At 55.1% G+C, this 12,002-nt stretch overlaps 1 protein-coding gene across 1 annotated transcript in view; it reads left to right on the top strand.

Annotated features, from left to right (window-relative positions):
- Otof (otoferlin) overlaps positions 1 to 12,002 on the top strand; it is a 95,615-nt gene that overhangs the window by 83,010 nt on the left and 603 nt on the right. The window contains exons 30-45 of the mRNA XM_051172105.1: positions 263 to 393; positions 1,467 to 1,496; positions 1,853 to 1,984; positions 2,375 to 2,441; positions 3,935 to 4,071; positions 4,168 to 4,302; positions 4,517 to 4,654; positions 4,928 to 5,055; positions 5,159 to 5,329; positions 5,952 to 6,112; positions 6,661 to 6,803; positions 7,134 to 7,222; positions 8,728 to 8,826; positions 8,966 to 9,207; positions 9,686 to 9,864; positions 9,970 to 10,070. Coding sequence (XP_051028062.1) covers positions 263 to 393; positions 1,467 to 1,496; positions 1,853 to 1,984; positions 2,375 to 2,441; positions 3,935 to 4,071; positions 4,168 to 4,302; positions 4,517 to 4,654; positions 4,928 to 5,055; positions 5,159 to 5,329; positions 5,952 to 6,112; positions 6,661 to 6,803; positions 7,134 to 7,222; positions 8,728 to 8,826; positions 8,966 to 9,207; positions 9,686 to 9,864; positions 9,970 to 10,070 — 2,083 coding nt within the window. The remainder of the gene's footprint in view (positions 1 to 262; positions 394 to 1,466; positions 1,497 to 1,852; positions 1,985 to 2,374; positions 2,442 to 3,934; positions 4,072 to 4,167; positions 4,303 to 4,516; positions 4,655 to 4,927; positions 5,056 to 5,158; positions 5,330 to 5,951; positions 6,113 to 6,660; positions 6,804 to 7,133; positions 7,223 to 8,727; positions 8,827 to 8,965; positions 9,208 to 9,685; positions 9,865 to 9,969; positions 10,071 to 12,002) is intronic.

Genomic DNA, 12,002 nt, shown 5'->3' with positions numbered 1-12,002 from the left:
GAGGAGACCTGGGCCTTCTCCTGGGCATAACCTCCAGGCCTCGCCTCCAGGTCAAGCCTCTGTTCTGCTGTCTGGATGCACCATGACCCACTCTTCTGTCTAGGTCCTTTTTCTTCCTCATGCCCTTCTTCTTATGCTGGCCCTGTCCCTCCTCTGCCCTGAGAAAGCACCAGAGTCCACTGTAGGCCATGCTCTTCCTGCTTTACTGCCTCTCACTGTGACTCTGTTCCTCCTCTTTCTCTCTCTGTCTGTCTCTGTCCAGTCAGGCTTCTCCGGGGCTGCCACATACTGTGCAATGGGGGCCCCTCTTCTCGCCCCACAGGGGAGGTTGTAGTGAGCATGGAGCCTGAGGTGCCCGTTAAGAAGCTGGAGACCATGGTGAAGCTGGACGCGGTAAGGCAAGTGGCCGGCCTCATGCTGGCCGGGGACACACAAGCGCGGGTAGCACATCGGAGAGCCAGGCCGGCCTGTCCTGAGAGCGCAGGCCTGACTTACCTCTGCGTAGTTGTCAAAAGCCAACCTTGGTGACATAGCACTATCTGGAAGGGAGTCCTAGGGCAGGTGGGAGCATTGCACACGTGGGTGTGCACGTGTGTGCAGGAGCAGATGGTGTGTATGTGCAGGAGACGGAGGAGTAACTGTTAGAGGCTGTGACCTGCAGCGGTCAACCCTCAGAAGTGACCCTGCCCCCCTAGGCAATGGACTGCTTATGAGAGAGGTGTGTCCTGTACAGGGCCATTTTCCACGCCAAGTGATGCCCCGTGATCCTGGGCTGGGGGTTTCCATGGGGAAGGTCCCATTTCTATAGCTTTAGTATCAGAAAAGGGGCCAGGATGGGCCTGCCTGGAGATGGCCTTTCCACTCAGAGCCCTGGAGGGCTGCGTCTCAGCCACATGTTCAGCCGGTTTCCTATCTCACTTGCTTCACGCAGCCTGGGCCGTTTCCTAGCTTCTGAGGCCTGGTCTAAAATGATCTTCCTTTGACCTGGCTAGTGAGTAGAATTAGGGATGCCAACGGTCTCTAGAAGGGACAACTGAAGACACTGGGTCCTATAGCTCTTGGGGGCACTTTCTGAAAAAGCTCCACGCCCAGGTGCTCGTTTCGTATATTCTGCTGCCCAGCTCCCCACCCCTTCCCTATGTCTGTCTCATCACTTATTCATAAAAGCACCCAGGTGACTCTAAGGTACAGGCAGCCATGGATCTGGCAAGCCAGGGGTACACCAGAAGCAGCCTGGGGTGGGCACTTAGTCACCTTAGCAGCTGGCCTGCTCTTGGGAATGTGAGCTTGCCTTGCAGTCAAGAGCAAAGGGCTTACAGCCCAGAGTGAGCATTAGTCTCTGTGTACACCCCCTGTGGCCTCTGTCCTCATCTCTCTCACTTCCTGGGCTGCCCTACTGCCTGCCCCCTTTCGTTAGTACTTCGTAGCTAATCCTGCACTGTCTCCTTGGCTCCTTCCCTCTGCAGACTTCTGACGCTGTGGTCAAGGTGGATGTGGTAAGTGTGGGAGCCACCCAAGGGCCCTGGGGTAAGAGAACTGTTCACTGACACCGGTGCCGGGCCAGAAGGCCAACTTTGTGGACCTAGCCACCCTTCCCTGAGTGCCCATCCTGCCTTGGCCTGTGCCTCACAGTGGCAAGCTGTGGGTCTTGTGGGGCTGTGGTATCCTCCTCACACCAGGCCTTGCCTCCATGGCATCGGTGGACCCACAGTACTATGGCAGTGTCGCAGGGGGTGGGTGGTGGTGGGGTTTCTGGGATTGGATGGCCAGGGTGGGTAGGAATCATTCAGGGTCCTGGGAAAGGGTGGAAAGTAGCAGAGCCTGTGGGACGGTCACCCTGGCCAACCCCCAGGCTGAGGATGAGAAGGAAAGGAAGAAGAAGAAAAAGAAAGGCACGTCCGAGGAGCCAGAGGAGGAGGAACCTGATGAGAGCATGCTGGATTGGTGGTCCAAGTACTTTTCCTCCATTGACACAATGAAGGAGGTGAGGGCAGGGTCTGGGAGTAAGGAGAAATGGTGAGGGGTGGGGGATGCTGCCGCAGGTGAGCCAGCCATAAGCCACACCCTCCTCCCCAGCTCCTACCCTAACCACAGAGTCAGCTCCTTAAAATCTCCCTTCAAGGCCCTCCCTCTCAGGCTAATGGGCAGTTCACTGTCCTGGCTTAGCTTCCTCTTGTCAGTCAGATGTTCCACAAAGATCTCTGACACCTGCATGGTGAGCCAGACACCATACTAGATGCAGGATAGGAGCCCAAAGATAGGGTCCTACCAATGCCCTGAGCGGCTCCAGCCTTGTGGACTAAATGCACATGCGACCAGAGGCTGAAGGTGCCATGGGCTATGGAGTCAAGGGAGCCCCTTCGTGTTTTGGCAGCAACTTCGACAACATGAGGCCTCTGGAATGGACGTGGAAGAGAAGGAAGAAATGGATGCCGCTGAGGGTGAGCCCTGGACCGAGGCATCTGGATCCCTGGATCCGTGCACCCATGACAAAACTTGCTGCTTCCCAGCCCTGGCCTGGGCTTTGAGGATCAAGCTAAGGACCTCTTCTCCAGTAGTTTCCACTCTGGTCAGCAACCATAGCAGCAGGCAGATATGAAGAACCATAGAGTATCTGAGCTGGAAGGGAACTCCTAGCTTGTCTCACCCAGCATTTTCCATAACCTTTTCCATGGAACAGCTGTAATGCTATTCTGGAGGGGAAAGAGGATTCTGGGGTCAGTCCATTTAGGAAATGATAGTTTAAGCAGGTTGCTTAGGTGCAGGACTTCTCAGAGCCTTTATGCGTGTGTGTGTGTGTGTGTGTGTGTGTGTGTGTGTGTGTGTGTGTGTGTGTGTGTGTCTATGTGTTTCTGTCTCTGTGTGTATGTCTGTGTGTATATGTATGTGTCTCTGTCTCTATTTCTGTGTGTGTCTGTGTATATATGTATGTGTCTCTGTCTCTGTGTATGTGTGTCTGTGTTTATATGTATGTATCTCTGTCTGTGTCTCTGTATCTCTGTCTCCGTGTGTATATGTGTGTCTGTGTGTCTCCGTCTCTGTGTCTTCATGTGTGTGTGTGTATGTGTATGTCTGTGTCTTCGTGTGTGTATGTCTGTGTCTTCATGTGTGTGTCTGTGTCTTTATGTGTATCTGTGTGTAGATGTGTCTGTGTCTGTATGTGTGTCTGTGTGTCTCTGTGTGTGTGCTATGTGTGTGTGGTCTGTGTATGTCTGTGTGTCTGTGTGTGCACATTGCGTGTGAACTTGAGTGCCCACGGACCACAACATGCCCATGGAGCTCAGAGGATAGCACCACATGTCACTCCTCACCTTCCACCTTGTTTGAAAGAGGCTCTCGCTACAGCTGTGCACACCAGGCTAGCTGGCCTGGGTGCTTCCGGGAATTCTCCTGTCTTTTCTTCCCACCTCCCCATAGGAGCTGGGGGATTGTGGACCCTTGTGCTATGCATCCAGCTTTTACACAAATTCCGGGGGCTCAAACTTAGGTCCTCACACTTACGTAGCATGCTGCGCCATCTCCCAAGCACTGGTGTTACCACCTTTTCAATGGAAGATCTAAGATCTCTTGTGTCTGAGCATAGGAATGGCACAGATGCCTGGAATTCCACTGGGATGCAGCTTGGGAGAAGCGAGTCGGAAGTAGCCTTGTTAATATATGCCTAGAGAGCAAAGGGAAACCTGCCCGGAACCACACAGTGTCAGGCTCCGGACTGATCTGACTCCTCTCCATGCACTCTGCCAAGGGCAGACAACAGTCTGTGTCCCCATCGCAGGCATGACCTACTGTCCCCCTCATGGAATGCACTGAGATTCCAAAGTTCAATAAGAAAAAATGGGGAAGCTGGGTCTTGAACTCAGGCCTTCCTGCTCTGACCCTTTCTGCCCCACATTCCCCTAACTTGACCAGGGCCTCCTTCTCTACTTTGGGCTAGGTGTGAAGGGGCCAGGGAAAAGCAAGGAGAAGTCCAGGGCTGCAAAGGAGGAGAAAAGGAAAAAAAATCAGAGCCCTGGTCCTGGCCAGGGCTTGGAGGCTCCTGAAAAGAAGAAAGCCAAGATTGATGAGCTGAAGGTGAGGGTCTGGAAGAAGGTCCTGCCCGGATGTGGGGCGAGAGGCACCAGGTGGATCAGGATGCTGGCATGCCTCCTGACAGCCTGTCTTGTCCAGGTGTACCCCAAAGAGCTGGAGTCGGAGTTCGACAACTTTGAGGACTGGCTGCATACCTTCAACCTGCTGCGGGGCAAGACCGGGGACGATGAAGACGGTTCCACTGAGGAGGAACGCATCGTGGGCCGCTTCAAGGTCAGGCTAGGAGCACAGCCTGGATGTTGATCCCCCTATAGCCCCAGTTTTCTATATCCTCCACCATCGCCCTCTAGAACCCCTGTACCTTCTATGATCCAGAAACTGAAGTGTTAAGGCCTTGTCACAAGATGGACCCATGCTTTTGGCTAGTTGGCCCTGTCCAGATGAACCTGAGGCCTGATCCCCTCCCCCACCCCATGCCTTGCTCCAGGGTTCCCTCTGCGTGTACAAAGTGCCCCTCCCAGAAGATGTATCTCGAGAAGCTGGCTATGACCCCACCTATGGCATGTTCCAGGGCATCCCAAGCAACGACCCCATTAACGTGCTGGTTCGAGTCTATGTGGTCCGGGTAAGACTCCTTTCAATGCCCTCCCTGGAAGCCCCCAGGCCTCCTGCTGGAAGACTGCCTCGAGACAGTAGAAAGGTCCACTGGCCTAGTTCCCGTATTTTTAGAGGGGACATCCAGTCCCAGCAACAAGAGGCAGCAACTTCCCTAGTGCCACACAGTGAGACTTCTGTCTCTAACCCAGTGCCCCTGTTCCCACTTCTCAACATCATGGGGCCCTCAGGAAGAGAGCAAGGGCACCCAAGAGTCTGCTTAGGCAACGCTTTCCCTGCCCAGGCCACGGACCTGCACCCGGCTGACATCAATGGCAAAGCTGACCCCTATATCGCCATCAAGTTGGGCAAGACTGACATCCGAGACAAAGAGAACTACATCTCCAAGCAGCTCAACCCCGTCTTTGGGAAGTAAGGCCCCTCAGTGCCCTCTCTGCCCACTTTAAGTCTCAGTCCAGTCCCTACCCCCTCATCTCAACCTGTGACCCCCCCCTTCCGTACCAACCCCCAACAGGTCCTTTGACATCGAGGCCTCCTTCCCCATGGAGTCCATGCTGACAGTGGCCGTGTACGACTGGGACCTGGTGGGCACTGACGACCTCATTGGAGAAACCAAGATCGACTTGGAAAACCGTTTCTACAGCAAGCACCGCGCCACCTGCGGCATTGCACAGACCTATTCCATGTGCGAGGACAGAGTAGGGCCGGTAGCTGGGAGGGGCTGGGGACAGACTAAGGGCAGGGAACAGAGAAGGGGCTGGATGTCTGCCGCATCCTAACACTGAGACAAGACTCGAGAGTGTGGTAGTCTGGGAAGGCAAATATGCTATGATTTCTGAAGGGCTACGCCTTCACCCTGTATGCTCATCACAGCTTCAGGGACTGGGCATGAGTGCTCCCAACCAGGGTAAGATTCCAGGACAGAGGAGACAGATGAGAAAGAAAGAAAGGAACAGGACAGGGCAGTGGGTAAAGTCCTCAGGAGATCTGGGACGGCCTCTGCCACTTACAGGCTGGGTGATCTTGGTCGAGTCCTTTCCCTCTCTGGTAACATGATGCCTCACAAGAGCCCTTGAGGGATGATGGGAAGGTAGGTGGTTGGGGAGCGCTAGATATCCAAAGCCATAGGCAAGGTAGAAGGATCAGCCCCCCCAGCAGCCCTGGTGTCTTGGGTGAACCTGGGGCCTCAGGAGGCCTATTGCTGATGTAGGCAATGGCCAGTTATGGAGAACTGGCCAGAATGAGCTACCACCTGGGATGACCCAGTCTGAGCTACTTCCCACCCGTGTGTCTCCACCCACCCACAGACATGGCTACAATATCTGGAGGGACCCCATGAAGCCCAGCCAGATCCTGACTCGTCTCTGCAAAGAGGGCAAAGTGGACGGCCCCCACTTCGGCCCTCATGGGAGAGTGAAGGTCGCCAATCGTGTCTTCACGGGGCCTTCAGAGATAGAGGATGAGAATGGTAAAGGGCTTTGAAAGCAGCTGACTGGCCCCACTTCGGGGCCTTCAGAGGCCGTCAGGGAGCCACACTTCTCCACAGGGGACTTCCCCAGCCACTGCCCTGACACCCTCTCCTGTACCACACCTACCTACACACCACTGCTCCTCACCCCTATCGGCCAGGAAAACACCCCATTCTACAGATGAGCAAACTGAGACCTGACAAGTTCCAGTTTGGTGACTTGCCCAAGGTCACATGTCTCTCCTCCTGAGGCAGCATAATGAATGGTGTGAGCCTAGGTCTCTCTGCCTCAAAGCCCCACCCCTAGCCATCCCCACTCCTTCCCAAGCCTGGTGAGCCAAGGTCATAGGTCTCTCTGGGCCCTGTGGTGCAGCTGAGACCTTGGCCTTCTTCTGTGTCTGCTCACCCCCCCCCCCCAGCAATAAGACAAAGGGAAGGTAGGCAGGTCACGACTCAGGGACTTGTGATCCTGAGCTCCTGGTCCCAGCAGAGGTCCCCCTGGTTCTGGAAAGGCCAGCTGTATGCGCCTGACCCACTGGCATCCACAGGTCAAAGGAAGCCCACAGATGAGCACGTGGCGTTGTCTGCTCTGAGACACTGGGAAGACATCCCCCGGGTGGGCTGCCGCCTTGTACCCGAACACGTGGAGACCAGGCCGCTGCTCAACCCTGACAAGCCAGGCATTGAGCAGGTGATGGACACCTGGCTGGGATCTGGGGCTAGACATCCTCAACCTGGGATCAGAAGGGTAGAAATGCAGCTCCCGATATTCCCTGTGTCCTGACCGTATTCCCACACACCTCCCCACCGAGGCCAACTTGAATGGCAAATGTGATCTGGAGAATCACATGAGGGAGCTGGCTTCACCAGAAGCTGTCACTGCCTATTGATGACATAAGACGTCCTGGCACCCAAAGCTGGAAGCTGATGGCATACGGCTTTGGATAGGCCAGGAGAGTGGACCTCCTTGAGCAGATGGAATAGGTCACTCAGACATCGGCCACACCCCTCTATTTCTCAGGGCCGCCTGGAGCTGTGGGTGGACATGTTTCCCATGGACATGCCAGCCCCTGGGACACCTCTGGATATCTCCCCCAGGAAACCCAAGAAGTGAGCTGCTTGGGCCCTGTGCCCTCACCCCACCTCACCTACTTCCCACCACAGCCTAGACCTTCCTGTGGGTGGAAGGTGGCCTGCCTTCATCCCTATTCCCAGGGCCTCAGGTGTGGCCAGGCCCTTCTGGGGGCTGGGGAGAGAAACAGACCATCCTGTGGGCTCCAGGGCCTGGCTCTAGGTGGGCAGCACTGTCTCTGCCCACAGTGAATGAGATGACCCTCACCCCAGCACCCCTCACCCCAGCACCCTTTCTGCACATGCTAGCCCACTCACCATAACGGATCCACTCCCCGCACGCGCCTGCACTCACACAGCTCTCTCTTACACACACACACACCCACAAGCATTCCTAGAGGCACAGTGAAGAGGAACCCATCAGAGCCTGCTCTATACCCACCATCACTCCATTTTACCTGCCTTTCTTCCAAGTGAGCTGCCTGAAAAAGATCAGAGGTGGTGGGGAAAGGGGCCGCCAATCTGGAGCTGAGCCACCTGCCTCACCTAGGTGGCCTTGGTCCCTGGAGCTTAGTATCCCCTGAATTAAGGTGGCAGAATGGTTACTGCTGCTTGTACATCATTGATGCCTGGATTCGGGGCCAGCTCTCTGGGCAGACAAAGCTGTCTGTTTTCTTGTTTTCAAGCCCTGGTGTTGCCAACTTTAATTTCTTAGTGATTGAAGCTAGGCCTCATGCACACTAGGCAAACACTCTACCACTGAGTCACAGGCCTAAACCGTTTCTTGATGACTTTTAACCAGTGATGGGGGCTGTATTTCCATTTTACTCAGGCCACAGCCAATAGTGCAGCGAGCTCTGCCTGGAACAACCTGTTAGTCCTGAGGCTGTTAGCTTGCTGTTCTAGGCTTTTCCCATGAAGGGCTGATCCAACTCTGTTCCAGGCAACCACATTGCCACCCGTCTTTTAGTGGGTGATTTGACCCTACCCATAATGGTTGAAATACAACTACTTCATTTGTAACTACAACTAAAAGTCAAAGGGGAAATACTCCTTCAGGACAAGGACATAAGTGAACCCAGAGTTCATGAACTTCCACCGAGGGCCAGGGGGCTCAACCAGAAACTTCTTAGAAATAGAACAAAGCTGCAGTCCCTAGAGACACACTGACAGAAACATGCTCCGCGCTTCAGTGCTGTCCACCCCAGCAGCTCACACTCCCTTCCTTCCTCCCCATTCTTAGCCTAGCCCAAGAGTGTGCTTGGCTGTCTGCTCCACACTGACTGCTTTCCCCTAACCGAGGCAGCCTGCCTGTGCTTGGCTGAGATCCAGCCCACCAGGCCCCCTGCTGGACAGAAACCTTCTTCAAGTGCCCCCCCCCAACTCTCCCAGCCTACTCAAGGCCCCACCAACACCCCCCCAACACCCTGGGGTGGAAAGGCTTCTCTCCATAAGACACTGGAAACCCCAGCCCTGACCTGGCCCCAGGCGCTGGGGCAAGCCCTACCCCTGGGCTGCTGATGGGCCTCCTTGTTCCTGTCCAGGTATGAGCTTCGGGTCATCGTGTGGAACACAGATGAGGTGGTCCTAGAGGACGATGATTTCTTCACGGGAGAGAAGTCCAGTGACATTTTTGTGCGGGGGTGGGTGACAGTCGTGGCCCTGGGAGAGGCTGAGTTGGGCCTGCCCATCTTCCTGGGAGAATGGCTAAGGGGGTTCCTGGGGTGGGGAGAGGCCCTTGGGGGTATTGGCCACGGAGCTGGAACAGGTGACTCCCAGCAGGTGGCTGAAGGGCCAGCAGGAAGACAAACAGGACACAGATGTCCACTACCACTCTCTCACGGGCGAGGGCAACTTCAACTGGCGTTACCTGTTCCCCTTTGACTACCTGGCCGCCGAAGAGAAGATCGTTATGTCTAAGAAGGAGTCCATGTTCTCCTGGGATGAGACGGAGTACAAGATCCCTGCACGGCTCACCCTGCAGATCTGGGATGCTGACCACTTCTCTGCTGACGATTTCCTGGGTGCTGAGCCGATCGAAGCTTAGGGCCTACAACTGACGGGCGGTGGGGGGAGGGGGGGCAGGCGCCGAGACCATGGGAGGGGGGGTCTATCTGGTCCTCAGAGCCAGAGACACCAAATGGGGATTTTGCCTCTCCAAGACTTTGCCCAGTTACTTCTCAGGGTTGTAACTGGCGCATCAAGGCGCACTGGGCACACCGGGGAGTCAGGATAAATGCTGAAGGAAAGTCAGCAAGGTCCCTAAGGAGGCAGAGTTCCCTGAATCTCAGACTGCACAAAACCCTATCTGCATCTGCAAGCCTGGGTTTGGTGCGGTGTTGTTGGTAGATTCACAGCAGCCAGGATGAAGGGTGGCAGATGCCTAGAGCCGCTAAGCTAAGAAAAGACCTTAGCAAAACAGAGTGGGAGTGTAAAGGAAGGAGGCAGGGCAGCATCCCCACCCCGATCCCTGCCTCGAAATTGACTCCCATGTTGCTGCAGGGGCCATCGAGCTGGACCTGAACCGGTTCCCGAGGGGCGCTAAGACAGCCAAGCAGTGCACCATGGAGATGGCCACCGGAGAGGTGGACGTGCCCCTGGTTTCCATCTTTAAACAGAAGCGCGTCAAAGGCTGGTGGCCCCTCCTGGCCCGTAATGAGAACGATGAGTTTGAGCTCACGGTGGGTACCGCTTCCTGCTCAGGAGAGGACCTGTAGGAGCCAGGCTGGGCCACACTGGGATATCGAGCTCTGTGGTCCAAGCATTGGAACTCTCCTTTCCTTCAGGGCAAAGTGGAGGCGGAGCTACACTTACTAACAGCAGAGGAGGCCGAGAAGAATCCAGTGGGCTTGGCCCGCAACGAACCTGACCCTCTAGAAAAACCCAAGTGAGTGCCGGCTACCTAGACCCCACAGTCACACTACTTCATGGGGGCAGAAAAGAGAAGAGGGCCCAGACCCTTCTAGTCTTCTTCATCCTACTCCCAGGCACCTACTTTGTCCCCTCCTGGGCCACAGCCACATCACCGGGAGGTCCCTTTCTTCAATACTAAAGCCTATCTCTTCCCTCTGAACCAAAGGAAGGGCTGTCTGCAAAGAAAGTTGGTCCTTTCCCAGCAAGCCCAAGCCCCATCCATGGCCCCACCCACGCCCCCACCCTGAGTCCAGCAGTGATACGGGTTCTTCCTAGTTTTTGACAAGGGCAACCGCTCCAATGGTGGCCAGACTTGGTGGCCCAGCAGGTGCCGGAACCTCTCCTGCTTGGCCCAGGTGGGCTTGCCCATCAGTGGAAGCCTCTTGATAAGCCCGTGCCCACCTCCTGTCCTTTCCCTGTGCTCTGCTGTCCTTCCTGATGCTCCAGTCGGCCCGACACAAGCTTCATCTGGTTCTTGAACCCTCTCAAGTCTGCCCGCTACTTCCTGTGGCATACCTACCGCTGGCTGCTCCTCAAACTGCTGTTGCTCCTGCTGCTGCTGCTGCTCCTTGCCTTGTTCCTCTACTCTCTGCCCGGCTACCTCGCCAAGAAGATCCTCGGGGCCTGAGCCCTGCAGCCTCCTGGGCCTGGTACTTCTTCCTTCTGCCTCTGGACAAGGGCTGATCAGCGTGCAGGACACACCCAAAGCACATAAACACATGTGCAAGTTCATATGTGTACACACAGAGCACATGCATGCAGAAGCACACACACACACACACACATACACACGCACACGCACATAAGCATACACAGACCAACACAGGCACACATGTGCATCCTCATAAAACGCACAACTTTCAAACCTCTGAAATCTAAGCATACCCTCGGAACCAGAAATGGATGTTTTATATTTTTATATTATTGGGCCCGAAAGGTGATAAAGCTTACCCAAGGTCACTGGACTGGGTGACACTGGGTCTCCAGCTTAGGTACCAAACTGCCAGTCCAATGCCCACCAGCTACAGCAACATTCTTTTTGGTCTCTACTCCAGTTTCATGGGCAGAAGGAACTTGAGACATGGGCAAGGGGCAGGGTTTGGCTAGGGTTAGCCAGCCTGTTCTGAAACGCTCCCTCCTTGTGTGAAAGGCCTACCTCTGGGGCAGTTAGTTGTCCAACCAGGGACAACATTCAAGCCGACGTCAGCTGAAGACCATGTCCCTGCAGGCTCTGTGAGATTCACCTTAGAATGTTCTCACTTCACTGGGTCCCTGAGTCCAGGAAGCAGGGATTCTTATTAAGCCATCCTAAGAATGGAGAAGCTGTGGCTCAAAGGAGCCCACAAGAGCTAGGGAGAGAAATGTAGGCATCCGGGCCCCACACGCCTGCGCTGTTGCCCCACTTACAGTGGGGGTATGGGACCACAGCCTCTGAGAGATGATGGGGCAGCTGTTGAAAAAGTATATCCAGAGGCTGAGGGCTGGGGGTGGGGTGGCTCAGTAGTTAAGAGTGCATGCAACATAAGCACGAGGACCTAAGTGACCTGAGTTCAAATCCCTAGCACACACACACACACACAAAAGGCTAGGATGTAGCTGCACCTGGGCATGTAACTCCAGCACTGTCGGGGGCAAACACAGGAGGATTTCTGAGGCTTCCTGGCTGACCAACTAGCTCCAGATCAGTACGAGACCCTAGCTTAAGGAGAGTGATACAGCAGGACCTCCTGTGTCCTCCTCTGGCCTCTGTGTGTGTTCACAGGCGTGCCCGCTGGCATGCCTGTGCGCACACGCCAGAGTGTATCCAACACTTTAATTTTATACTGTGACACTTTGTGGACCCTGCTGATCTTGTGACACAAACCGCAGACAGTAGAGGCTGACAAGGGGACCTTAGCAAGGAACT

This window comes from Acomys russatus, chromosome 1 (genome assembly GCF_903995435.1).
Source record: "Acomys russatus chromosome 1, mAcoRus1.1, whole genome shotgun sequence".
NCBI classification, from domain to species: Eukaryota; Metazoa; Chordata; class Mammalia; order Rodentia; family Muridae; genus Acomys; species Acomys russatus.
Note: the sequence above shows the minus strand (reverse complement) of the source record. Positions and strands in the feature narration are given on the sequence as shown.